The following is a 27,288-nucleotide window of genomic DNA, read 5'->3' as shown; positions in this document are numbered from 1 at the left end:
GATACATTTTTTTGTCCATACCGCCCATCCCTATTGTGAGCAGCCTCCTGTATGTAAATTCAAGCACCATTTGTGAAGTGTGGTTTTTACGACAAATTTCGGGGACCCTGAAGGCGACTCCACCCTTGCTTCTCGGGTGGAAGGCGCAGCGCGCATGCGCGGGCAGCGCTGCACGTGGATTGTGTACGCACGCAGACCCCACAGCCGAAGCTACAGAAATGGCGGCGGACGGCGGCGGCTCTTCGCTGCACTTACCATGTGTTTTTTCACCCAAATCACGACAGTACTTAGCTCTGTGCGCCCAGGACGGCAGACTCCGCATCTGGAACACGGACAGTAAAACGCTCCAGCAGGAGTACGTGCCTTCAGCCCACCTGAGCGCCACCTGTACGTGCATCTGCTGGGGACCATGCCGGAGTGTGAAGGTAATGGAACAGCCGGGCCTAACTAGCTCTGCCCGGGACGCCCTGGTTCAGGTTTAAAGCACGTTTAAAACAGGGGGAAATTACTCACAGTTAAATGTTTTTACACAGCGCAAAGTGTGTATTTAAAGCGCTTTGTTCCTGTGACAGAGTTGAGCATGGCAGCAGCACTGGCAGCTAGCTAGCTGAGTAGCTGCTGGACGCACATGTGGCTGCACATGGTGCCGGACGAAAACACGAATTACGGCTTCTTTTACTCACAACTTGCCCCAAAACCTGTTTCAGAAATGAAAAAAGTCCGTTTTTGTCATTGGACTTGTTTTCAAACCGGAATAGCTGCACATAAATGTGTTATTTTTTTAATATACTCCCCTTAGTTTTCAGCAACGTGTGCCTTTTATTATTTTACCTTCTTTTCTCATCATTTTATTTCATTTTATTTGTTATTTACTGTCTAATTATGTTTTGCCGCTTTTAATGATGATGTAAAGCATTTTGAATTGAATTGTGCTGTATAAATAAACTTGCCTTGCCTTATTTTATTAGCAGTAGCTTCAGAAACGTGTACCACCATGACAGTCAGAGTTCTGCTTGAAACTTGATAAGAGTCCACAAGTGGCCCCCTGTGACTGTTTCATGGAAGTTAAGGTAAATGGTTAAAATTCTGACATCCCTGTGGTTTTATTTCTAGATTAAATCTGTTTAACTAGTAATACATACTGATTGCAAGTTTATTTGTATAGCACAATTCAATATTAAAAGCGGCAAGACGCAATTAAACAGTGAATAACAAATAAAATGAAATACAATTATCAGAAAAGAAGGTAAAATAATAAAAAACACAAGTTGCTGAAACCTAAGGGCAGTAGAGTACAGCAGGTACTTTTTTTTAATTTATTTTTTTTAATTTAACCTTTATTTATCCAGGAATAATCCCATTGAGATTAAAATCTCTTTCGCAAGGGGGTCCTGGCCAAGAAGGCAGCACAATAGGTCCACATCAGTTACACATTGAACAACATCAACAAAAGAGACATAAAAAACAGCTAAAACAGTTTGGCAATCACATCACTACAGTATAATCACTCAATGTTTGATAAAATAACATGTGCATTCAGTAGTCAAATAGACCTTGATCCTAGCTTTAAAATCTAGCAAACTTGGGAGATGATCCAATTTAAGAGGACTCTGTAATTTATACCAGGACGAGGGTGCAAATGCTTTGAAGGCTCTTTCCCCAAAAACAGTCCGCGTACGAGAAACACATCTCATTCACGGTTTTCAGAAAGTATTTAATTTAAGAGTAAGCTTAAATGCCAAATAAATAAAATAAAATGATGATAAAAGAGGTAAAATAATAAAAAGCACAAGCTGTTAAAAAGTAAGGGCAGTAGAGTACAGCAGGTACCCATTTCATTCTTAAAATGGCAAGAATTACATTTCTATACGGTCAAAACGTACAAAGACCGGGTCAAATACAGTATTACAAAAGTAATCTGTGCCGATTCGTGCGGTGAATCAAAACAATTTGACAATTCTACGTCACAATGCCTGTTTCCAGGTCTTATTTCACACAACTGACGAGAATTACGTTTCTATACAGTCAAAACGTACAAAGACCGGGTCAAATACAGTATTACAAAAGTAATCTGTGCCGATTCGTGCGGGGAATCAGACCAATTTGACAATTCTATGTCACAAAGCCTGCATTCAGGGCTTATCCATCATAATGAAAATTACAAGTTGTTAAAAAGTAAGGGCAGTAGAGTACAGCAGGTATGTATTTAATTTTAGAGTAGCTTCAGTAAACAGTAATGTTTTTAACCCTGATTTAAAGGAGCTGACAGTTGGAGCAGACCTCAGGTCTACAGGAAGTTTGTTCCACCGGTGAGGAGCAGAATAACTGAACGCTGCCTCACCTTGCTGGTTCTGGTTCTTGGGAACCACAACAAACCAGATCCAGATGAACCTCAGGGGTCTGGGAGCTTCATAGGGAACATTTTCTCTTCTTTTACTGGCAACTTAGCCCAAAACCCTTGATAAGTCCATCAAGTGGCCCTCTGTGACTTTCATGGAAGTTAGGGTAAATGGTTAAAGTTTTGACATCCCTGTGGTTTTATTTCTAGATGAAATCTGCTTAACTAGTAATACACACTGATTGCCAGTGTAATGCAAAGTAGTGCAATCTATGGTAAAACTGATTTGGTAATATTTGTGTATATCACCCTGAACTATTCATGTTCAAGTGTTTCAAACACTTCATTATTATGATTTAAAAATGTGCTTTGCAGGAAGGGCCCCAAAGGAAGAAGAGGAAATCGGAGGCGGTGCATGTGGAGGAGAAGGCTGACCTGTTGGCGATGGGCACGGCGGCCGGCAGTGTGCTGATCTACAGTACAGCCAAGGGAGCCCTGCACTGCACCCTCGTGAGTGGGACACTAAAGCACGACATGTTTACCATATTCAACCTCTTTCTCCAACAGGGACATGTATTCACAACAAAAACTTTTCCTGCTTTGGCTGGATTGCATTTGCAGCCTATCCAAACATGGACGCTTTAATGTTGAGGTTCCTCTGGGTGATGGACAGCCTGAGTCAGATTGGGGCCCTTGTTGGAATTGTAACCCCTCAAAGTTTGATTTATCGTAGCACAGAGCTCTGTGTTTCATTCCTGACCACCAACAGGAGCCGTGTATGTTTGTACGGTACCCTTGCTCTTCACTGAAAGCTCATAGCAATTCAACCAGTAAGACGTTTCACACAACATAATTTCCTCTTATAAGGATTTCAAATACTCTAATGTATTTCTCTGAAATAATTACAGATCTTTTGGGGCTCTGATGGAAGCAGTTCTATTGTTGGAGTCACCTAGATCAGACAATGACTGGAAATGGCCGTCTGATGTTCACTTTAGGGACGGCTACATCAGTGTGGGGCCCCACCACCTCATTTTCTATTTCCAGTCCTCTCCTGTGTTTTTTTTTTTTAATACTCATTCACCAAGCACAGTATTGCACCTTTTTATATTGCTCGATAACCTCTGTTTATCACCCCAATTTGGCACGTTGCCTGTCCTTTTTACATTAACTGGCACAGGGTCTGGTGTCACGTTGGCCTCGCTCATAACTCTCCTCTAAAGGTGTCGTATTTTGGTCTATTTTGATACATAAGGCACACCGGGTTATAAGGCGCATGATAAAACATACAGGACTGTCTCAGAAAATTAGAATATTGTGATTTTCTCTAATTTAATTACAAAAACAAAAATGTCATACATTCTGGATTCATTACAAATCAACTGAAATATTGCAAGCCTTTTATTATTTTAATATAGCTGATCATGGCTTACAGCTTAAGAAAACTCAAATATCCTATCTCAAAAAATTAGAATATTCTGGGAATCTTAATCTTAAGCTGTAAGCCATAATCATCAATATTAAAATAATAAAAGGCTTGCAATATTTCAGTTGATTTGTAATGAATCCAGAATGTATGACATTTTTGTTTTTTTAAATTGCATTACAGAAAATATAGAACTTAATCACAATATTGTAATTTTCTGAGACAGTCCTGTGTGATTATATAAAGCGAAACAAAACAATCTGTCAAGTTAAACTTTATTCAATTCTCAGAATATTGTTCAGTTGTAACTAATACAGAAAAATAAACTTGTATTTTTAATAATTCGTTTTCCACAAATAGAAAGTGGAGGAGGAAAATATCGTAATACCTACTGTTCTCTGATTGGTTCATCGTTGCCAGCTATAGCGGACGCCTGAAGTTAGTGTGGTTGGAACAATGTTGTATTCCAACATTTGATTAGGGCTAGGGATCGATTCAAATGTCAAGAATCGATTCGATTCTTAAGATTCAGAATCGATTATCAAGATTTGATTCGATTCGATTCCGATATTGATTTGGGTTAGTGTTATTAAAACTGTTTTTTGAGCTGTTGCATGAATTATATGACTGTAGTTGTGCAAAATATTACTACTAGTATTATATTGAGATTAAACAGCAAGTATTGGCAGCTAATGATGCTGTAAGGACCAATCAGCTCCCAGAATGCTGATAGAACTGCTTTTAGAAACATCATGTGGGTCAGAATTACCAAACAGATCCAGGGAGGAAACAGAGACGGATGAAATCGGTTTTATTTTTTCCCACATTCCGTTTTTATTTGTTCCATTTTCTGTCTATTTTGGTTTTTAATTTTTGAGCATTTGGTTTTTAGCATTTTTTGCAAATGTAACCCCAAGACAGTATATAAAGTAATGAAATATAGACAATTTATGCAATTATAACCAAACACTTTAATGTTTTCATACCTTTAAACATATTTAAAGGCCAAAACATGGCACCAGTTATTCTCGTGTCCAACAAAACATTCCTTTTTTGGGGATAAACAAAAAAATAACCAAAAGTTGTAATGTAATGATGAAAAAAGAAAAATACATAAATAAATAAAAGAAAAAAAATCGATCTTTAGACATATGAATCGATTTTTAGGAATTAATGTGAGAATCGATTTGGAATTGGGAAATCAATTTTTTCAGCACAGGCCTACATTTGATTATAACTGGATTATTATACAGAGTTCAGCTGAATGGTCTGAACATCAATAAAGTGGAGCGGCTACGTCGCTACCAAAGTCGCACTGATTTTTGAGCGCAGGGTACCACATAAAACTGGTTCAAGGTCAGTAAACACGACAAAATTCAAACAAAAGGTGTACCTGATTATAGGGCATGCTGTTGATTTCGTAGAAAAATTGAGGATTTTAAGTGCGCCTTATAGTGTGGAAAATACAGTATACTTAATCACCCGTCAGGTCTGATTTAAACACGATGACGTGGGATTTGTGGTAACAAGACCGGGAGGTCCACAACTCCTCATCTTCAGAACAGAGGATGTCAGAAATCAGCATATTCCAGGAACCATAATGTGCACTCTGAAAAATCCCATATTTGTTCAGCAGGGATTCTGACACCTGCTGCATCTCCGACACCCAGCTCTTCCAATGGTGTTGATCATCGACTAGATAAATGTGACAAATAGTTGCATAAATGTATTACTTTCTGCCTGGAATTAAGTGAATTCGGCAGAACCAGTGGCTATTCATCCATTAAAAGATGCAAATGTTTTAACCGGCCATATAATTGAGATGGGAGTATATTCCTCTTTCAGACTGTAAACGAGCTGCTTGAAATGGCACCTACTCTGGTGTGATATTCTTGCAAGCCCAGTGACGGAGTTAATGGTGACATTGGTTTTGATGTAATTGGTTTTGATCCTGCGACAGACTGGCGACCTGTCCAGGGTTAGCCCTCCTTTCTGCCTGTAATGAGCTCCGATATGCTCCAGTAAACCCTCATACAGAATTAAGCAGGTATAGAAAATGAGTGACTGGATGGATGTTTAATCTGGTAGTTTTGTGTCACTCTATTTGGGTTGTAACTGGGAAATACAAGTCTGAACTGCACACGGGTCTACTGTAGCTGAATAGACATTTTAAGAATGAATGAATGTAGAAGTTCACTTTTTTGACATCATGTAAATATGCTTTATTGTTACTAACAACTATTTTCTCTCCTAGGATGGAGGTCACAGTGGAGGAGTGAATTGTGTCCACTGGCATCCTGAAGACAGTTTATTATACAGTGGCTCAGATGACACATACATTGTAGAGTGGGACCTGCAGACGGGCAAGACACGGAGGTTAGGATTAACTTTGATTTTTAACATTATGTAAAGTTTATAGATTTTGGGAGTGGCTTCTGTCCACGTAATGCCATGTTCTCAATATTCTGATACCTTTGCTTTCTGAAAAATTCCAACACTGATCCGAATCAGCTACGGTAATATGAGTGTATTCGTACGGTGCACAGATTGAAATACTCAGTGATACCCTTATTTTCAGCCGTATCAGCAAGTATTTCTGAAATCAGTATTTGAACATCTCTGGTATTTTGATGTCATTGCATAAATGTCACCTTGAGAACTGTCCAGAGCTGCCGATTGTAGATCAGAGCTAAAAAAGAATAGACGGTGATTGAATTAATTCATTCACAGGTGGGTTATGTGGTGTATGTCTGTCTGCAGTAGACCAGTCACAGAGCTCTCATTTAGGATAATCTGGAAGGATTTGTGTTGGTCAGAATAAAAGCCACATTTACCTGACTTTAGTCTGGCAAGGACATTGTGGATTGATTGACAGTTAGCAACAGTTACTATGCACAAAACAGTTCCTGAAATTGGATTTAGTTCAGCACCTCTCAAATAGAGTTGTATCTTGTAAGCAGTCACCTGTTCCTTGTAGGGCTGAGGATCAATTCAAATGTCAAGAATCGATTCAATTTCGATTTTTAAGATTCAGAATTGAGTATCACGATTTGGGTTAGTGTTATTAAAAAAAGTTTGAGCTGAATTACATGACCGTAGTTATGCAGCATATGAATACTAGTATTATATTGAGATTCAACAGCAAGTATTGGCAGCTAATGATGCTGTAAGGACCAATCACCTCCCAGAATGCTGATAGAACTGCTTTCAGAAACATTGTGTGGGTCAGAATTACCAACCACATCCTGGGCAGCAAACAAGACGCCAGAGGTGCTATTAGGACATTATAAAAAATGACATTAAAAGTTCACCCAAAACTGTTATCGTTGAATACAAATGCACTTTTATGGTAAGTTTAATATGGAAAATACATTCTCAGCCAGTGACGATGTAAACATAACTTACATGCAATGAATGCATGAATTGAATGACGTGACTACTGGGAATAAAGTTGACTGGACGAAAATGTAATAATAAAAAGAAAAAAAGATCTTTAGACATACAAAGGGATTTTTAGGAATTAATGAGAAGCGATTTATAATCGGAAAATCCATTCCCTCCCCCCCCCCCCCCCCCCAACGCGGGCCTAGTTCCCTGTTCTCAATATTGTGTATTCTTGCATACACAGTTACTCGTGTTGTGTGTTTTTAATAACTTTCAGTTTTCAGCCCTTTCCTTAAATGCTTTTTCCTCCTTTTTTCCCTCTCCCCCCTTCATTTCGGCTAGTATTGGCACAGAGGTGATCAATAAAGCACAGTGTTGCCGCTGCTGGCGACGTTTGTCTTTTTTATGGTTCCCGAAGCAATTTTCATGAGCAGCCGAAAAGTAGAAACTGTCACTTGATGGTTTTGTGAATTGCTCTGTGCTTATCTAAAAATAACTTCAGTTCGACACAAACACAAGTGCTCTGTAACGGCGGATAGTCATGGATGCTCATGTCGCCACGACTCCCCGCTGGAAGTGCAATAAAGGAAATGCGTGGTTATTAGAACGGTTTGAAGAGTGTTTGCTAAAGGGAGTAATAAGCCGTTGACTGGATATTGGGCAGGAAGTTTTATAGCTGCAAACAGGAAAGGGGAAATGTTTTGACAGAAAATAGTGGGAATTTAAGGCTATGAAAAATGTTTTTTTGTTTTTTCTTTATTTCCCGGTGCATGATGTGTGGTTTGAATGTTGGCTCTGTTTCGTTGCAGTAAGTGGAAGGCAGACCGCGCAGCAGTGACCAGTTTGTGTGTGAGTCCTGATGGAAAGCTGCTGCTTTCAGCTGGAAACACGATCAAGATGTGGGACTTGGACACCAAGGAGGTTTATAGAGTACGTGTTTTTTTTTTTTCTTTCAATTATTTGTTATTTGAATCCAGCTCATTTTTATTTATCACTGCTCTATCACTGCACGATGGTTCGTTTCAATTCAGTATACAGGACTGTCTCAGAATATTAGAATATTGTGATAAAGTTCTTTATTTTCTGTAATGCAATTACAAAAAAAAAAAAGTCATACATTCTGGATTCATTACAAATCAACTGAAGTATTGCAAGCCTTTTATTATTTTAATATTGCTGATTATGGCTTACAGTTTAAGATTAAGATTCCCAGAATATTCTATTTTTTTAGATAAGATATTTGAGTTTTCTTAAGCTGTAAGCCACTATCAGCAATATTAAAATAATAAGGATTTGAAATATTTCAGCTGATTTGTAATTATTCCAGAATGTATGACATTTTTGCATTACAGAAAATAAAGGACTTAATCACAATATTCTAATTTTCTGAGACAGTCCTGTATTGGAGGCCATAGCTGCCTACGCTCCTATGCTGTTGGAAAAGTTTGCAATGCTAATAAGTTGTGTGAGAAATGGTGAAGTTAATAAACCATTTAAAGTTCTTGTGTATGTTTTTGTGTTTTTTTATAAATACAAGAACAGCCTTTGATGTTGAGTTTTCTCTGCAGAAATTCACAGGTCACTCAACAGCTGTGACAACCCTGCGATTTGCCACCACGAGACCACCGGACAGCAACGGCCTGTACTTCCTCTCCGGGGCGTCACACGACCGACTGCTCAGCGTGTGGTGAGTTGACCCCAACTGTTAATTGATGCTTTCATATTTGAGATTAACGAATGTCGAATAAGTGAAAAATGTTTGAGAAAATATCAGATGTTAGCAGTTCTAAAAAAGAGAGTAAATATTAATCTGAAAGTAATGAGGTCCTAAAAGACTGATTAAATTGCCAAATGATGACACCGACGTAATCCAGGAATATCTGGACTCTACACGTCTTGTCAGATGTTCAGTAACGTATATTTGCTTTAGCAATGTCATGAATATTGATTTACAGCCCAGCTTTAGTTTGACATAATTCATTTAGGAATTGCAGAGCTTTATCTTGAGCCTGCTTTCTTGGATAAAGTGTTTTTGGATAATGGAGTCCACTACGTTACAGAGCAGTGCAGTCTGTTTTCAGGATTTTTTTTTTTTAAATCTTCACTGAAACGGGTAAATATTCCCAAATTGATTTGAAGTGTAGAGTTTTCCTTTTCAAACCTGTTGGGAACTGCGTCGTTGGTGCTGTCTGTACACGAGAAACACACTGTTAAAGGGTGGGTTTCCAACAGAGGGGGTCCAGGGTAGTTTCTGTGTCGAGCACGGTTGGTAGAAATGCACCGATTGCAGTTTTCTTGGCTGATTCTGATTATCAAATGTATTTGTTTGTGTGACCTCATTTTGCTGGTTCCAATTTTCCAGAAGAACCCATATTATCCTTTTTTTATTTTACAAATCAAAGCTCCACAATGTATTTATTGTAATAGATAGACCCTCCAGGAATCCGCGATTCCGTGGTCGCGGAATTTTTCGCGGATTTCACGGCTGTCCGTGGATTTACAGACCTTCCGTGGATTTCAATGTGTGGTGCAGAAAAATCACTTTTACTGGGGTTAATATTGCATATGTCCGCGCTGAATATGCGAATTATGCGGGGCTCGCTTGATTTCACCGCATCATCGCCGACATTTTCGCATAAAGTTTGGAAAAAGGGGGGAGTGTTGTCAGTGACATGTCGGGACGCCCGGTTGCGACGTGCGGGACCCACCCGGGAACCTGCGCACCCCTCACAGAAACCGCCACCCCCCAAACAGCAGCTCTCACCCGCGGGGGTGAGAGGAAAAAGAGAGCCTGCTTGCGCGGGGGGCGCGGCTGCCGGGGGACTCAGGTCTCCGCGCTGACCGCGTACCACTGCGCCTGCGAGGGCCGGCGGAGGCGGAGCTCCCATCCACTTGGGGGATAGTGGCGGCGGACGCGTGGGGTGACGGAGCTGTCTCGTCGCGCCGGTGCGCCCGGCAATCACCAGAGCACCGAGCCGCGGGCTGGAGGGAGAGAGGCGGCCGGCCCCCGGGCCGCCCCTCTCCTCTCCTCTCCACCCGCGCTCTCCTTTTTTTTTTCTCCTTCGACCTCAGATCAGACGACCCGCTGAATTTAAGAGGGAAGAGCTCAGTGCCGAATCAGCAACTTCCTGCATATTTCGCATAATTTGCAACTTTCCGCATATTCCGCAACTTCCAGCATATTCTGCAATTTCACCGCATAAAAGCACATAAAAAACCTGCACATTTAATCGCATAATCAATGATTTTAGCCCGCAGAATCAAGGATTTTAGCCCGCAAAATCAAGGATTTTAGCCCGCAAAATCAAGGATTTTTGCCCACGTTTTTCTGGAGGGTCTATAATAGAAGTTATTTATTGTAATAGAAGTTACAAAACACTATTTTCTTTCTTTTATTTACCTTTTCTGAAGCACCTCCAGCCGTTTGGTTTTAACGACATACTGTCATCATCAACTGAAGTGGATCAAAACATTTTAACAATGTTTTCCAAACACAAGAATTGACATAGTTTAAAATTCTTTCATAACATGCAGGTGGTTTTAATTCACTTCAAATCTTGGATATGGTATATAGTTTTGCACCACATCAGGAGATGTCATGGAATGTTTTTGCTTTATATAAATTCAACTTAATTGGACAGGCTTGTAATGAAACTAGCGCTGCTATGTCTAGTCGACTAGTCGCGATTACGTCGACGACCAATTTAATAGGTGCGTTGTTTTTGGTTTTTCTCTCAAAACTGCTGCGGCACCTTCTACTGTCGTTCTGTCCTTGACACAGTAGCGGTAATCTGGGTCAGCCGTGACCCCGACTACCAGAAGTGATACCAGACAGTCTCTGGTATCATGGCTACCTGGCAACAGAGCTCAAGTGTGGGATCATTTTTAAGAAAACAAAAGAGAAAGTGTGCAGGGCAGAACGTGCCTTCCAGGGCAGCACGACTGCGATGCACCTGGTAAGGAAGCGCGTTGTGGCTGATTGTGAAAACCCCGAAGAGGGGCCGTCGTCGGGGGGGGTTTAGTTTTCGTCTGTGCCTGTCAAGGCGACACACGGCTGAAAGGACAGAAGAGGTGATCGTCTCTGTTGCAATTCCCGTTCCTAAGTTTTACTCAGGGCCTCCAGTAATGGAAACCCCCCTACATTTTCAAAACTGATTTTTTGAGAGATGGCAGTATACAAAAAAAAGTTGTGGAAAATCAAGTATAATGCATTGGTTACCTTGCCAACAAAATGGCTTGGATGTCAGAGGAAAACTTGTATCGCTACTAGTGGATGACTACGCCACTGCTGTTCGCAGAACAAAGGATTGTGAGATGAGGAAAGAAGACTTTAAACACAACCAGTCTGTCTCACCTGAGAAGTCAGCATTGTGGTAAAGCTGCATTTAAGAGTATAAATAAGCAGCAAGGTTAAAACAATACCGCGGCGCATCAGTGTTTCCCTTCAGCAGGCTTTTGAGTTGGTTGTGGATTAACTCTTTTTGTTTAGTAGTTTGGGTTCACATGTGTCAGTGCATTTATTATACATTGGACTTAAACTTTATAAACACTGTCTTCGCACTAAGATGTTTTTTATTTATGAAATACTTGAATGTGGATTTTTCTTATTTGCACATAAATCAAACATAATTAACCCCTTTCTTGAAGGATGAAAGTTAAATGTTCCGTCACAGTAGATTTTGTTTTATGAAACATCCCAAGTTTATCCTAAAGTTGTTTAGGAAGTATAATGGTGTCACACTTGGACAAAAGATAATTTGAAGGTCCAATACTCTTGTCTATTATAGTTGGTTCAGAGCCACTCAAGTATACTTTTTTTTTTTTTTTTTGTCACTGTATTCCCCCCCCCTACGGTGTAAATACAAGATCATATAATATATAATCATTTAAACTGAATAAATTGTATAGGTATCTGTCTTCCAGGAGCAGTCGATTATTGATTTTTGGCTTAAATTTCAATTATTGGGCATCCCTGCCATAAAGACGAGACTGTTTTAGAAAACAGACATCACAGGGTCCAAGTCATTCATCATCCTCGCAAGCAGATAAAACCCTGATTAGACTTTACCAGAAAAGGTTCAGTAGCGTTTCCTTGAGGGATGAGATGCAGATTATTCTGTAAAAGAACAAGAAGGAAAAAGTAACATTTGTCAAGTGTTGAGGCTGTTTTGGGGGTATGGATATGATGGCTTAATGTTTATCGATGGAGCAGAAGATGACATAAGGGGAGTTTTTACCTGCCATTGTTTATGTAATAATTGCTCGGGGGTCATGTTCTGGGTATCTGGGTTCTGGGAAAGATCCTACTTCTGTTGTAATAGGCGCTATATAAATAAAATGTAATTGACACCAGCTGAATTCTGAGCTATACAATCAACAAATGCCTGTTAGGATTTCACCAAGTGTGACAATGAGCCAAAAACCGCTAAACTAATGCAGAAGCTGTGAAGTTGAATAAGAAAAACATTTTATAATGGTCGAGTCAGTTGCATCCTGGGTCTGCCACGGACACGCTGAAGGGATTATATCTCCCTGAGAAAGCGTTGTTTCCCCCGGAGGAGCTAGAGGAAGTGGCTGGGGAGCCTGCAGCTCTGTCCCTGTGATCAGAGCATGGATAAGCTGATGAATGGATGGGCTCAGGTGTTTATCGTTAACCTGGTAAAGCTGAAGACGACCCACAAATGCACAGCATTTCCACCCTTAAAAAAGAGACATTGAAACATTTGAGATGCACTCCCTAAATCTTTGTTTTTAACTCGGATGTGAATGCCCCCCTCTAGGTTTATCTGTTTTTTTCTCGTTGATGGCACGTTTGTTCAAAGTTGCAGACACAGATTTTAATCAAAGGTTTACCATGAGTGAGGTACGGTACAGCCGGCTGATCTGGTTCAGCAGATACGAGTCTCACGCTAAACATGCAAAACATGGCCAAAGAAGCAGCCCGGCAACTTTTGTCACATTTAGGCTGCGTCCCAATACTCCCCCTCGCCCTCGTTTTCTTCCCTAACCCTAACTTTTGCGCGTTCCCGTGAAGGTAGTGGTGTCCCAATTCCTCTTTTCACCTAGGGGGAGGGGGCATAACGAGGGCTAGGGGCTGAGAATAGCCCCTTCACATCGAGGGATTTCAGATGCTGACTTCGCGAGCGAGGGGGTATGAAAATTTCCCAGAATGCTTTTGCCGTAGGCTCTGCGTCGATTTGACTCGCCGACCGAAGGCAAACAGGCAGATTCGTCTCAGAGAAATAAAGAGAAATAATCCTGTGACTCGTCAGATTTGTTTTGGATGTTTCTGATATAATAGTCTTCAGAAACCACAAAGTAATCCAGCTGTTATGTGGGTAATTTACACACTTTCAGATAAAGTTGCCGATCATCACGGCAGAATAAAGGGATTTATGGTTCCGCGTTACACCAACGCAGAGCCTACGGCGGAGGTTACGCAACCTACGCCGTAAGGTCTGCGTTGATGTACGCGGCGACTCGCGCCGTACGCCGTACCCTACGCCGTAGCTCTGCGTCGATTTTAACGCGGACCCAAACTCCGGAGCCGGCAGACAGAAATCTCTAAATTTCGGAGCAAATTTCTTAACAGGCGTAGCTACAACTGTTAGATTTCATCTATTAAACCAACATCTTCCTAAATGATTTATTTCAGCCGGCGTAATTCTCAACAGAGCTGCGCCCCGGGAGAGAGTGTCTCTCCCGGGGCTGACGCAGCAGCTTGACCCGGCGGACACGTCTCTTCTCGGGCTGTGAGCTGAGGCTGCTCCCCGGGGGCGGCGGCTCTTCTCATCTCCGAAAACATCGGGTCAAATTTCTTAACAGGCGTTATTTGGATAAACTGAGCCCCGGTTGCGGATCTTAAGGTTACCTTTATGCCTGAAAAAATATTAAAACTTAATAAAGTGCCATATTAACAGCGCTACAGCTGAAATTAAAACAGCTTTTGGCTCTCTGCTTCCTGATCAAAGTTAGGGATGAAAACGAGGGGGAGTAGGAGAAATGGGACAGGCACCTGGGCCAAGTGCCCTAGATTTCAAGTGCCCTAAAATCTCCCCCTTCTTTTTTAGGGGTTAGGGAAGAAAAGAAGTGCGAGTGGAGAAAAGAAGGGCAAGTGAAGGAGAATTGGGATTGGCCCTTAATCCAACATGATCAGCATTGTTGTTGATTATAGGATGTATTTATGAATCTGATGTGAATGTTTGCTCTTTGTTTCAGTTGAGATTTGTTAAACTGTTTCTGCCTGTAGGCAAGTACGAGAAGATGGGAAGGACAAGAACTCTGTGGTGTCGTTCACGCTGACGGATGAACCGCAGCACATCGACGTTGTTGCATCAAACGGCAAGGAAGAGGTGAGTGGAGTTACTTTCTTCACATTTCCTTGACTGTATGTATGAACCTGGTGAATTGACCCTTCGTCAGCTGTGTGATTGGTCCCTGACTGACCAACCAGAATAATCATTCTCCGTTGCTACATCCGGGGCAGAATATCTGGTTGGACTAAACAGCTGTCTCTCTCGCTCACATTAATAGAAAAGGCCTAGTTTTTACTGGCCTTGTATTGAAATTTAAACCACTGGATTATTATTTTCAAACTTCAGAACACACTCCACACAGTGCAGTGATGGAGCAACGTATTTTTTATCCCCAAACTGGCAGAAACCCGATCCATACTTCCAAAACAGTCTGCTCGGCATGAGGCTACAACCCATAGCTACAACCACGGAAGCGTTTTATTTATCTTAAAATGGTTAAGCAGTGTGTTTGGGGCACTTGTAAAAGGGACACCTGCTACCCAGAGAGGAGCACAGGAATACCTTTTATCCCAAAACCAACAATAAATTATGAAAAATGTCTGCTTTGGATAAAGCTATGTGGACGGCAACACTTGCAGTTCAACCATTCTACTGTGCTATCAGCTAAACTAATCAAAATATCTTGTTTTTGTCAAAAAGCTGTTCCTTTTTTATTTACATCTAGCTACTGTTGATTTTCTTTGGTACAATAATTAGAAATAAAGTGATGTAAAACCTCGTTTTTAAAATGGAAGTGGACGGGAGAGATGACAGTTTTGCCTTACCTAGCAACGGCGGCAGGGCTTGACAAATGGTCAATTCAGTGTGCTCTGATTATTTAAAATAAGTTTAAACTACAAAAAAAAAATATTTTTCTTTTTTACTATTTTAAAATGGCAAAGAATTAGATATTTGCTCAAATCTCCCATTCCAGGATTGTACCGTAACAGTCTCATGTGACCTGTTTTCCATGTGCAAATGTCATTTATTTATTTATTTTGCATACGCAGGCAGTGAGGCTGGCGGTGGTGTGCAAGGACAGCCAGCTGCATCTGTTCGAGCACTTCTTAAATGGGTAAGTTCTTCAATCAGCATATACTTGTATGTGACAAAATAGTGCTGTAAAACAGTACAACTTCAATGCTAGATGAATTTAAATTTCACAGTGATGTCCAACATTACCAACCAGATCCATCATAGCTTCAAACGTGGGAAATACTATTAATGTAACAACTGAAATGTAACTGGAAATGCTGAGTAATGCAGTATTTATTGCAGTAAAATTGGTGGCACACTTTGACGTTGCAGAATGGCCGTATGCAAACGCCTAATGTCTGATCATAGTGTGGCGTAAGGATTGGAATTGTAGCAACAGAAAAGATCAGATTCTTGATTATATATTATATATGATCTGATTAGTTGGCACCTTTAGTGCGCCATTAAAAGTTGAACTATTTTCAATTTCACACCACAAGCTACACATGCATACATACAGCCCAGTTTGTCAGTACGAGGCGTCACAACACTGAGTGAGAATAAGAAGCCAGTTGGTTGATGCTGGAAAACATGTACGCCTGCTTTACGCACGCAGTAGCTTAAATGATCTCGAGTTTCAAAAGTAATCATTTTTGAAACTGTGTGTCCATCCAGGCCTTGTAAGAAGCCCTTGTCACCATCATGTTCGGTGCAGCTGTCAGACACGAAGGAATCCCCGATGCCGATCCCGCTGCTGGCGGCTACACTGGGAGTCGAGGCTCAGTCGGTGCTGCTGGCGTACGGCAGCCACCTCCACCCCGTCATCGAGAGAGCCGTGAGTCACGGGATGAAATACATGCTGTTTCCCTCTTCCTTTCTATGGGGGTGGCGAACTTAAGACCCGCTGATAACTGTTAGAACTGTGGGGTTTTGAATGAGTTTGTTTTTTTTCCCCAATTTTTTTCAAAACTAAAGGTGCCAATTTTTCCACCTAAGATTTTTTCTTTCTTTTTTTAACTTTATTTTTGTATTTTAGTTCTTACAGTAACACAAATATAACAGATGTACATGCTGATGAACATACGAACAGATAGGACACCAGGGTCGGCACAACACAGTTCTTTTCTGTGTTCATTTCTTGTTTTCTGGGTTACTTAAAGGTGACAGGAGCTTCAATCGGGTCCCAAGTGTGATTTGAATTCAGTCCATATCCTCCTTGGTCCATATTACTCTTGAGCACATTGAGAATTTACCTTGATATCTGATAAATAGGTGACAAAGAAATAATAATAATGAGGTGCATGTTGTAGTACTTGTTAAAGGAAAGAAAGAAAATGTTCATAATATGTTAACATAAAAGGTCTTCTTTTACAACATCCATGTGCATCACCCATTTGTACCAATACTTGTCTCCACCTGAGATTTTATTTCACATTCAGCTCTCTAGGAGTTCAGATTGTCTGGATAGAAATGTAGCAACACTGTCCTGATTTCCTTAAAAGCTGATTTACCCAGGGTTCATTTCTACTTCCACAGGAGATCAACACGGCAGAGAGACATGTTTGCTTAACTCGAGATGTTCAGACCAGCATGGCCCTAACCATGGAGAGCACCGTCTCCAAGGTAACAAGGCTCCATCCTCCTTGCCATCGGCTGCAAAGCTGAACTGTGATGGTGGTCTGTTTGCTAATCCATGCGCATTATTAGAAACGCTCTTCACTTCTCTTGTGGCTGTCGCTTGCAGGTGAAAACTCCGGTTGTCAATGCCAAGAGCAAAGTATTGGTCCCTGGACTTCCAGGTCACCAAGCTCCGGCCAAGGGTCGACCCCCGCAGGGATCAGAGAAGAGGAAAAAAGACACAGGCGCCAAAGAGGTGAGTTCATAATCACCAGATCACAGCGTCCCTCTCCGCGGCCTGACGGCTTGTTAGTGCAACTGCTGAAAACGTTGCTGAGAAAATGTTTTTCCAGTAGTTGAGCCATTAGTAGTGCAGCGCTCCTAATCAGTCAGGAGAGGTTTTTAATGGGCCGTTTGTCATCAGAAGGACACTGTTAAACTGACACATCCTCATTAGTATTTGTCTGCTCAGAACTCAGACTATATAACTATAGATAAGTGCATTTTGTTTGGTTAATGAGGGGACAAAACCTACAGTCCTCACTGGAAAAATGCTGTACATTTAGTTCATAGTGTGAATTATCACATCGCTACGAGGCAGTTTCAAACCAGAACAATTTAATTGAAATTTTATTTCGAACATGAAACAGTAGTGAAAACAAAACAATCCATAATAAATAAATGTAAATAAGAAAAAAAAAGACATATAAATAAAAACATGCAGCCATCATAATTAACATGCTTGAAAAGGAGTAGGAAGAAGTAAAAACATATTAAATCCTACCCCCTAAACTCTTTCATTATAATCAAAGTTAATTTAATTTTTATACAAAAAACAAGATATATATATATATATATATATGTATATATATATATATATATGTGTATATATATATATATATATACATACACACACTAGGAATGGGTGATATTTTACCGTTCACGATAAACCGTCAAAAAAATTCCCCACGGTAAGAATTTGTCATCTCACGGTAAAAATGATAAATTCCCGTTGAAAGGTGGAGTTGAATTGGTATTTTTGTATCGTAATTTTTATCGTTATGGGGATAAATGCCAGAAATTATCGTGATAAATGTTTTAGTCCATACCGCCCAGCCCTAATATATACACACACACAAAAGTTATATGAATATCCATCACACATCCTCACACCTATATAAATATACCCATTTATAAATGAATATATCAGTATCAACAATATACAGAAAAGAAAACAAACACTCATAATGATGACGATGAACATGTTGGCTCCGTTCTTCTGCAGATGTCAATCGCTGAGCGACTCGGTGAAATAGATTTGTCTGCGATCTCGGGGGAGGGAGGAACCAAAGTGGCAGCTTCATTACAGACGGACAACTTCGTAGTTCTTCTGGTTCAGGGGCTGGAGAGCAAAGACAACAGCATCCTAAATGTAAGTTCTCTCTGCAGGGCCTGAGCTGCACCACTGGACGGCAACGTTCACGTTGTACAAGTCAAAACCTAGTTGTGAAACAGTTTTATTACATTAAAATGAAAAAAAAAAACATTAAAAACATCTAATGAATATTATGTTATGTTTCCATACTTTTGTGATCTACAGAAAGTTTTACAGACTCGTAAGGAGTTTATAATAAAGAAGACGGTTGCTCGGTTACCCCTCCCTGCTGTTCTACCTTTGGTGGAAGAGGTTCGTTAGTTTTCCCCTTTTCTTGAAATTCCAATGTTGTTTTTTTCCACAGCTACACTGACCGGCACAGATTTTCCATGTTGTCTTGGTTGAAGTTTTTATTAATTAATCTTTTTTCTCCCGTAGCTAACAAAGAGGCTTCAAGGACATCCTGCATCGTAAGTGCAACCTTCACAAACCATTGTGAAGGATTTCATTTTGAAGTTTAGTTTATTTGAACAACTACATTTTATTTTACATTGTAAAATTAATTCCCCTTCCCTTAATAAAGTATTTTTGAATTTGTATTGAATTAAAAAAGCAGTTTCCTGACAGCGTGTGCTTGTTTGTTCCTCCAGGGCTTTTCTGATGGTACGATGGCTGAAGGCCGTCCTCATGCACCACACGTCATACCTGGCATCGGTGAGTGCTCTGTGCCCTCAGTTCTAATGTCAAACTCTTGTTTATAATAAAGATATAGAGGCCGGGACACAACTGAGAACTGAGCAGTATAGTTCACTGTACTCTGTGTTGTAAGGACGCTCTGTGATTTTCCCATGTCGCTAACTGTTGGCGCAGCTTTCGATTAACCTTTGTTTCAATGACTACATTTACATGCATCAATAACCCTTTTCTAACCAGAATATTAGCAATAACCCGGTTGCGCACGGCCATGTAAACACCAATAACCCCTTTGAATAACCAGGATTTGCTCATATTCTGGTTTTTAAAAACCCAAATATGACCCCTGGGTTACCGGTACTCCTTTTCTAACCCGAATATTTGGTCATGTAAACGCCTAACGGGATTTTCCCGTTAAAAGGAACATGAATTTGATTTTTGCGCATTTTCTTTTTGCAAGGAATCTTGGTCTTTTGAGTCCAGGAAGTTCTTATAAACACGGAGAAACGCAAGACCAGGAGGAGACTAATCACTTCATAAACGTAATGAAAGATATGAACATTCTGGCAATTGTAGATGGTAGAAAGTACCGCGATAGCGAGATTTACAAAAAGTTGCGCGAAGCAGGATTTGTACAAACGCCAGACCAGATCCAGCTCCGCTGGAAGACTCTGAAAAGGGCGAACTACAGGGCAGAGAAACAAAACGGTACCAGCGGGTCCGATTATCTGCCGTGCTGCTGTTTGTGTTGTTTTGGATTTGGATACGGGAAGAAGAAGCGGAAATGACGGGAATTGCGTCATGACAGTCTCTGTGCGTCGCTGGTTTGATCCAGATATCCCAAATGATTAATTACCATGTATACAGGGATAACTCTGTTTGCTCACGCATGTAAACGGATTATTCTGAATGTTTCAGTAACCGGAATATTGACCGTAACCCGAATCTTGACAGCATGTAAACGTAGTCACTGTTTATTATTCAGTGTTATTACATAGTCATTAATCATGATTCCTGTGCCGTCTGTCCTCCAGCTGCCAGACTTGGTCAGCCAGTTGGGAGTCCTGTATCACATGATCGAGAGCAGAGTCAAGATGTTCCACAAGCTGACTAAACTGCACGGAAAGCTGTATCTCTTAACGACGCAGGTACGTGACACCATTGCTACAAGTATCTTAAAGCGTATCATCCCCCAGGATGTGGGACGCCTGGCCGCCCCGCTAATGTGTAATAACACCGTCCCGCTCCTGTGAGGAATTTGTAAGATGAGATCTTAATGGTAATGTTTCATTTAATGTCTTCCAAAAAAGTGGCCCGGTAAGGGGGGGGGGTGTTCTTTTCTAAACTTATTCAGAAGGAGTTTATCACTCACTTTAAAGTGTGCCACACAGCTGCGGTCTGACACGCTTCCTCCCTTTCACAGCAGAAATGAACCCAAGCGTCACTGCAGCTAGAACTTTCAAGGCTTCTCTGAGTTTTGCAGTTCGCTGTTTGTGAAAGGGGGAAAAAACCGTGTGACAGTGAAGAGGCTTAGTTAGTTGTTTTTATGAGTCTTTATGATCTTGTGATGGACTGGTGACCCGTCCAGGGGGCACTTTGCATTTCCCCCAAGGATACTTGGTGTAACCTTTAGGTATTTATTTATTAGGGATCCCATTAGTCCTCACTGCAGTGAAGACTATTCTTCCTGGGGTCCAACATTGCACACATAAAACAATAAAATACAATCCTTACAATTAATACCACTACAGTCACTTTATTTTACATTTTTTTATATTTTTATATTTTATATATTCTTTGTACATACGAGACATGCCTTATTTATCTGCTTTTATTTTATTATTCTATTCGATACTTTCAACGTCTGCTGCTTAGTTGTTCTTCCAATTGCCCCTCGGGGATAAATAAAGTTTTTCTGGTTTAAAGCCATAACTAAATCTAAACAAAAATTGTCTGAGATGTAATGGAATTCAACCCTTAAATTGTTGAAACCAGCCAGAACCAAACAAAAAAAAAATATATTCCATCTTACACTCAGAATTTCAGAATAAACCAAGAATTTCAGAATAAACCAAGTAACTAAAACTGACTTCCTTGCTAAGTGCTGCTTTTCTTAATTTAATTTTTGAATCTAGCTTTATTATTTATCCTCATGAACCTGAACAGGAAAAAGCTGATGAGGGAAATGGGTAGATGGATGAACCATTTTTGAATCTGTACTTAAAAAGAAAAAAAAAAAAAAAAAAAAAATCCAACAAAAAACAAGTGAAATCAAATCTGTAATATCGTCCATTTCACCACCAGGTGGCAGCAAGCGACAGCAGCAACACGGTTTCAGATGTCGACCACACAGCCAAGCTGGTGTATGAAGAGGGTAAGTGTTGCTTCTTTCTCTAGACACATTCAGTCTCTCAACACACCTGGGAACCGATGTCATTTATAAACATTCAGTCTTCACGTGCCGTGGCCAGCGACGCGAGTGATTGAGCAGAGTGTGGGAAGCTGACGGAATTCAAATAACAGCCTTTATTTGCTCATGCTCTGTTTTGCAACAGGTTCTCTGGCCATTTCCCATAATCTTCACCAGCGTTTACTGTCTTCTCAGTTAACCTTAATTTGAGGATTTGGGGATTTTTGACAAATATTTTTATTGACTTTTTCAATTACAGTACAAAACAGGACAAAGCACATTAATACCTACAAATAGGCACTTGAAGATATTCCAAATGTAGAGATTTAAGTGGTATATTTTACTGTTGTGGTAACTGACTGATTCTCATCATGGCGTTTAGGGAAAAGAAAAGGATAATGAGTGACCAACATGTACATACACAGATTGTGTACTTATAGAACGCTCCCACCATCCAAAATGTGATCAGTGACCTTATTAGAAATAAACAAGAAGTTGCATATATAAAAATATGTAGTACAACAGTAGTATGTAGTACAAAGCTGCAATAAAATCCCCCCCTCCCCTCCAGAAATTGCATAAAAGAGCCACAAATCTTCTCAAATGTGTTCTATTTCCCTTTAACAATTTGGGGATTGTTAGCGAGGGCTGCGTTGAGCTGGTTAAGTTTCATGAAGACCGCGTTGTCCGTCATGCAGCCGCTCTTGGCAATGCACCACACGCAAACATGACTTCTGTTGCCTGGCAACCTGACCGGCACTGTGCAGATTCTCTTCTTTGACCGGAGCAACGAGGCCTTGTTCCGTTCCTTCTCGTTCCTCATTACTGTAGTGTATAAAACACTTTGTTGAGCCACATAGAAAATTGGCTTTTCATGAAATAATTAACCTGCGCTGAGTTCCAATCCCCTCGTCAATAGTCCAGGATGTGAAGAGGAAAGGAAGGTGATTAATTAAAGGGGGAAAAAAAAAGGCTAATAACAGAAGCTGGTGAGTGTGGAGAGGAAATGTTGATTCCTGTGAGCATGATGCCTTTCACTGGCCTAACGGGAATCTGACAGGAAGGCTGGAGCTTGTCTGGTTTTAGTTTTTGAGTGGCGGTTTGCTCAGTGAAAGGAGATGTTGCTCCACATAGGGATTTAGAGTTTTGCAGCTAAAAGATCATGTACCGTAATTATGCTTATGTAAAAAATGTATTCGGCTAAATGTCAGGGGATTCCAGAGGAAAACATTACATTCTGTTGGAAGAATAAAAGCTCAAGTAGAAAAGAAGATTTCTGTATCCATGAAAGTGAGTAGAATGAAACCTTTGTGGCAGTCGTGTGTCAGGAGACTCCTCTTGGGGACCAGGCAAGCTGGCTTCGGTTCATTTTAAACTACAAAAGATTGACATCAAAAAGTCATCTTACAGGACTGTCTCAGAAAATTAGAATATTGTGATTTTCTGTAATGCAATTACAAAAACAAAAATGTCATACATTCTGGATTCATTACAAATCAACTGAAATATTGCAAGCCTTTTATTATTTTAATATTGCTGATTATGGCTTACAATTTAAGATTAAGATTCCCAGAATACTCAAATTTTTTTGAGATAGGATATTTGAGTTTTCTTAAGCATAAAGACACACATTTTAGTTTTTTTTAAATTGCATTACAGAAAATAAAGAACGTTATCACAATATTCTAATTTTCTGAGACAGTCCTGTACATCTTTAAAGACGTATATTGTTTAACTTAATGCCTTTTTAGTCAATTTAATCCTCTTTTTCCTTAACTGTAGAAATTTTTATACTAGGGCTGGGACTTTATCGCATTAATTACAGAAAAATAACGCAACAAAGAAAAATAACGCATTTAATCGCAATTTACTTTTGCACTCCAAACAGTGCGGAACGTTTCTCATTGCACGAGTTCCAGGTATAAGTTTCCCGTAATGCTGATGCACAGAATTCAACACGAGAAACAACAACGGAAACCGATCAAAGTCAAAAAAGTCATTTATAGTAGAAAGGGCACTTTACGTTTAACTGTTGGTCTGTTTATTTTATGCACAGGATATTTTAACTATTTTGCTATGTTTAGTTTCCACTTTTCTGGAATGTACTTGAAAGTGCTGTTTTTTAATTTTACTAAACAAAAACAAATGTGTTTAATAGATAGTTTACAAAAAATCCTGAAAAAGCTTGAATATAGCTAACTTGAATTTAGGTTTGTGCCTTGTGGACAATGCAATCATATTCCTATTACCGGTATTCATATTGCACATTATGTTAACACTCAGTTATCAAAATAAACATATGAGCTTAAAATTTTGTTGTTTAAGCTCATTTGTGTCAATTCAATGATTCAGTCATATACCAAAACCCATTTAAATTGAAAAATGTTGCTTCTCGTGTCAAATATTGATTTGAGATTAATGAATTAGATTAATTTTTTTAATCAAGTCCCACTACTGGTTTATACAGAACGTGTGTAAAGCATCTCACTTACGTTTCCTGCTAGATGTTGTATGTTTTCGCTCCGTTTTTATCTGAAACAATGAATCAGGTATTTTGAATATTAGCCGTGCATGAATTATTTTCCATGTGTGAAGTCTGTTTTCAGCAGCACAGGCTGGTGAGGTGGATCAGCCTCACAAAGGAGGGGAAAGCCATTAAGCATTACCTTTTTTTTTTTGGTGATAATTAAGAACATAATGGAAATTAAATGCAAAAAATGTGCGAGAAGGAGCTGAGTAAACAGAACTATTGTCTCCAAAAGAAATTTTGTCTGACTGAATTTTCTGCGACGAAAGTGATGGAAGCAGACAGTGAAACACCTGCGAGATGCATCGTGCATTTAATGAGCATCTGGAAGGTGTTATGCATTTAAAAAAGGCCCATTTTCTCCGACTCATCTGCAGCTTCGCATTCCCCTCGTTAATGCGTTTCCTGTGTCATGTTGTTGTGGTCTGGTGGCCCAAACCGCCCGCCAGGAGAATGAAAGGTGGTTAATTCCCCAACCGTTTGACTACATTTCCTCTGTCATTCTCCAAACCCTTATTTTCATGCCAATTACTTCTCATGTTTTGTTGTACAGTGTGTTTTTTACAAGTGCCTGGTCAGTGTAACAGAGTTAAACCTCCTGAGATATTCTCACCTAATCACACCGACATTCCTCCCCTCCCACACCGCACACACACCGTCATAATCAAGTGGCGCAGCTTCATTGAAATGCAAATACCGCCTTTACCTCTGTATAAAATGTAAACAGCAGTGGGGAATGTAAGATTTGTCCCTTTTTTCTCTCTTTCATTTGTTCCTGGGAGGGTCTGCGTCTGGTCTGATGGAATGGAAACAGTTTTGCATTTGCAGCTGATGGATTGGTTTTCCTTTTGTTTGCCCTTTTCAGAATCATCTGACGAAGATGAGGCGTCTGATGATGAAGCTCTTCCCGACGACGGCTCAGATGTAAGTTAGACAAAAAGAGGCACCGTCTCAGTCTTTGAGAATCTTCTGAGGAATAGATTAGTCTTACAGCGCTTTTCCACTAGTACCTACTCGGCTCTACTCAACTCAACTCGGCCTGGTTTCTTTTCCATAACAATTCAGCACCTGGAGCAGAAGTAGGAGATTGGAGCGAAGCTGCTGTGAAACATTTGATTGTGTGATCTAAAGCAGTGGTTCCCAACCTTTTCCAACTCAGGGCCCACTTTTATGTCTCAAAAATGTTTGCGGCCCACCTCCGAACTTTTTAATTCTCCCTGTTGCTAGCCAGCTATCCATCTTTATACTCCAGTTTCAGGTATCAGCATCAAACGTAAATAAGTCAAGTGCAATGCAGTCCCGCTGGAAAGTGGTCCGACCGATAACAACAAAAGTTCCTATCGCTCATTTGCTTGTCACATGTCTAATACTTGAAGGAAAACAAAACAAAATAATATTTAAACATTTTTAATATCATTTTAAACATACCTGAGTTTTAACATTTAAAACACTATTCTGTATATTTTTATATAATTATACTCCCCCCACAAAAATCATACTTTTTTGGAAATTTGTCGCCCACTTGCAATACCTTTGTGGCCCACCAGGGGGCCGCGGCCCACAGGTTGGGAATCACTGATCTAAAGGAAGAAAACACTAAAGATGTAGAACCTGGAGGAGATGATAAATGTGCTGCTGGGTCTGTGGCTTGTGTTTGATATCAAGTTAAAAAATGAGAGTGAGAAGCTTCAAGCAATGCTTTTTTGTTTTTGTCTCGGCGCTGTTAAAGTCCGCTGGAGCCACGAGCAGCTATGAAGTGACAGAGCTCCTGGTAGATCTGGTCGTTCCTTAACCCCCGTCTAGATTCCTTTTTAATTCTCTCCTCAGCCACCAGGTTTATGAACATCTGCACCTCAGAGTTGGATCATGAAACAGACTTTTGCTGCCGTTGCTGGTTGAATAAAATGAACAAGAAGCCGCTGACAGTCGCTCTTTCTCTGATGTCACATCCCGACTCAAACGTCTGACTCCAACCACCGACCAATCGGTGGCCTGTAGTGTGATGATGTCAGATACAACCCGACTCAGCCACTTAGAACCTCGGCAGAATAGATACAGAAAAGTATCTACTCGGCACGTTAGACCCCTAGTGGAAAAGCGGCGAGTCGGGCTGAGTAGCTACTAGTGGAAAAGCGCCATTACTCGTCCTGTAGAAGAAGTGTGCCTTCTCACAGTTGAGCTGTCCACTTCAGCGCCGAGTAATAAGACATTTGTTTTCTTTCCAAGAACTGGGAAGAGGAGGAGATGATGGAGGAGACGGGGGAGAAAGCGGACGACGATGACGACGATGAGGATCCCGACAGTAGAAGAGAACCCAAAGCAAACGGAGAGGAGGACATGGAACACGAGAACGAAAGTGAAGAAGAATGAAAACAAAGAAAAAAATCAGTTACTCATAAAAAGGACCTGAAAGAGTTATATATACTGTCATTTTATTTTCATGCTTTTGATTTTATCATAAAGGTTTTACAGAATCAAGAGACTTAAAGGCGGCCGGAAGGAGCCGCCTCGTCTTGCCACAACTCCACCCGGTCTGACGCCGAGCGGGCCGACGCTCCGGCTCTGCCCTCCGCCAGTCTGCGTCCCAGTTCCACAATCCCGACGAGTTTGCTTTGGAAATGACAGCAAAGCTCACGTAGTGATATTTAGTTTGCCCACACTTGACTTCTGCATTCCAAATTTTATATAATGTTAACAAAAAATAGTACTAGAGCATATTGTTCGTCCAGCTTAGCAGTAGGCATTACACCACTCTGTGATTGGTTTGTTTTAATTCAACTCTGGGCCATCTGGATCACTGGAGCGCGCAGTGCAAACGCTGCCGGAGTGGAGCTGGGACGCAGATACTCCCCCCCCGTCCCTCAGCTGTTTGTTGTACAGAATACCGGAGGTGGAGCCGAGGCTGAGGCCGTACCTTACATCAGGTTCCGACTATGTAAATCTGTATGTACAGTGAAGTGTTTGTATGAGCTCTTCCCTCTACAACCAACCCCCCCAGACCTTCTTGGGATTAAATGAATTCCTGTAAAGTCCTGAATGTTTGGTTTTTGTTTTTTTTTCTTTTACGTTCTCAGATTTGTAGCACGTCTTGTTTTAACCGTTCCTTTAAATGCTTGGAGTTTTTTCCTGCCTTTACTTATGTTTGCTGCCTTTAACCCTGTGTTCACAGGAGCAACCGAGGAGAAGAAACTGTGAACTTTTGCTCTAATAGGTGAATAAATGGGCTTCCAAAATAATTTACTGTATTT

General features: G+C 40.5%; 1 protein-coding gene across 1 annotated transcript; it reads left to right on the top strand.

The window, feature by feature from the left end:
• The first annotated feature begins 177 nt into the window (after window positions 1-177).
• wdr43 (WD repeat domain 43) lies at window positions 178-27,276 on the top strand. Its single transcript, XM_061743386.1, has 18 exons — window positions 178-425; window positions 2,714-2,848; window positions 6,019-6,140; window positions 7,958-8,078; window positions 8,717-8,835; window positions 14,398-14,500; window positions 15,454-15,518; window positions 16,094-16,253; window positions 16,955-17,041; window positions 17,163-17,291; window positions 18,321-18,467; window positions 18,636-18,722; window positions 18,849-18,880; window positions 19,061-19,124; window positions 20,138-20,251; window positions 21,408-21,477; window positions 24,906-24,964; window positions 26,267-27,276. Exons 1-18 carry the CDS (start codon window positions 219-221, stop codon window positions 26,408-26,410), a joined length of 1,965 nt encoding a protein of 654 aa, XP_061599370.1. The 5' UTR covers window positions 178-218; the 3' UTR covers window positions 26,411-27,276.
• Window positions 27,277-27,288: the final 12 nt, after the last annotated feature.

The sequence above is a fragment of the Cololabis saira genome, chromosome 16 (assembly GCF_033807715.1).
Source record: "Cololabis saira isolate AMF1-May2022 chromosome 16, fColSai1.1, whole genome shotgun sequence".
NCBI lineage: Eukaryota > Metazoa > Chordata > Actinopteri > Beloniformes > Belonidae > Cololabis > Cololabis saira.
The sequence above is the reverse complement of the archived record's forward strand: the minus strand, read 5'-3'. Positions and strand labels throughout refer to the sequence as shown.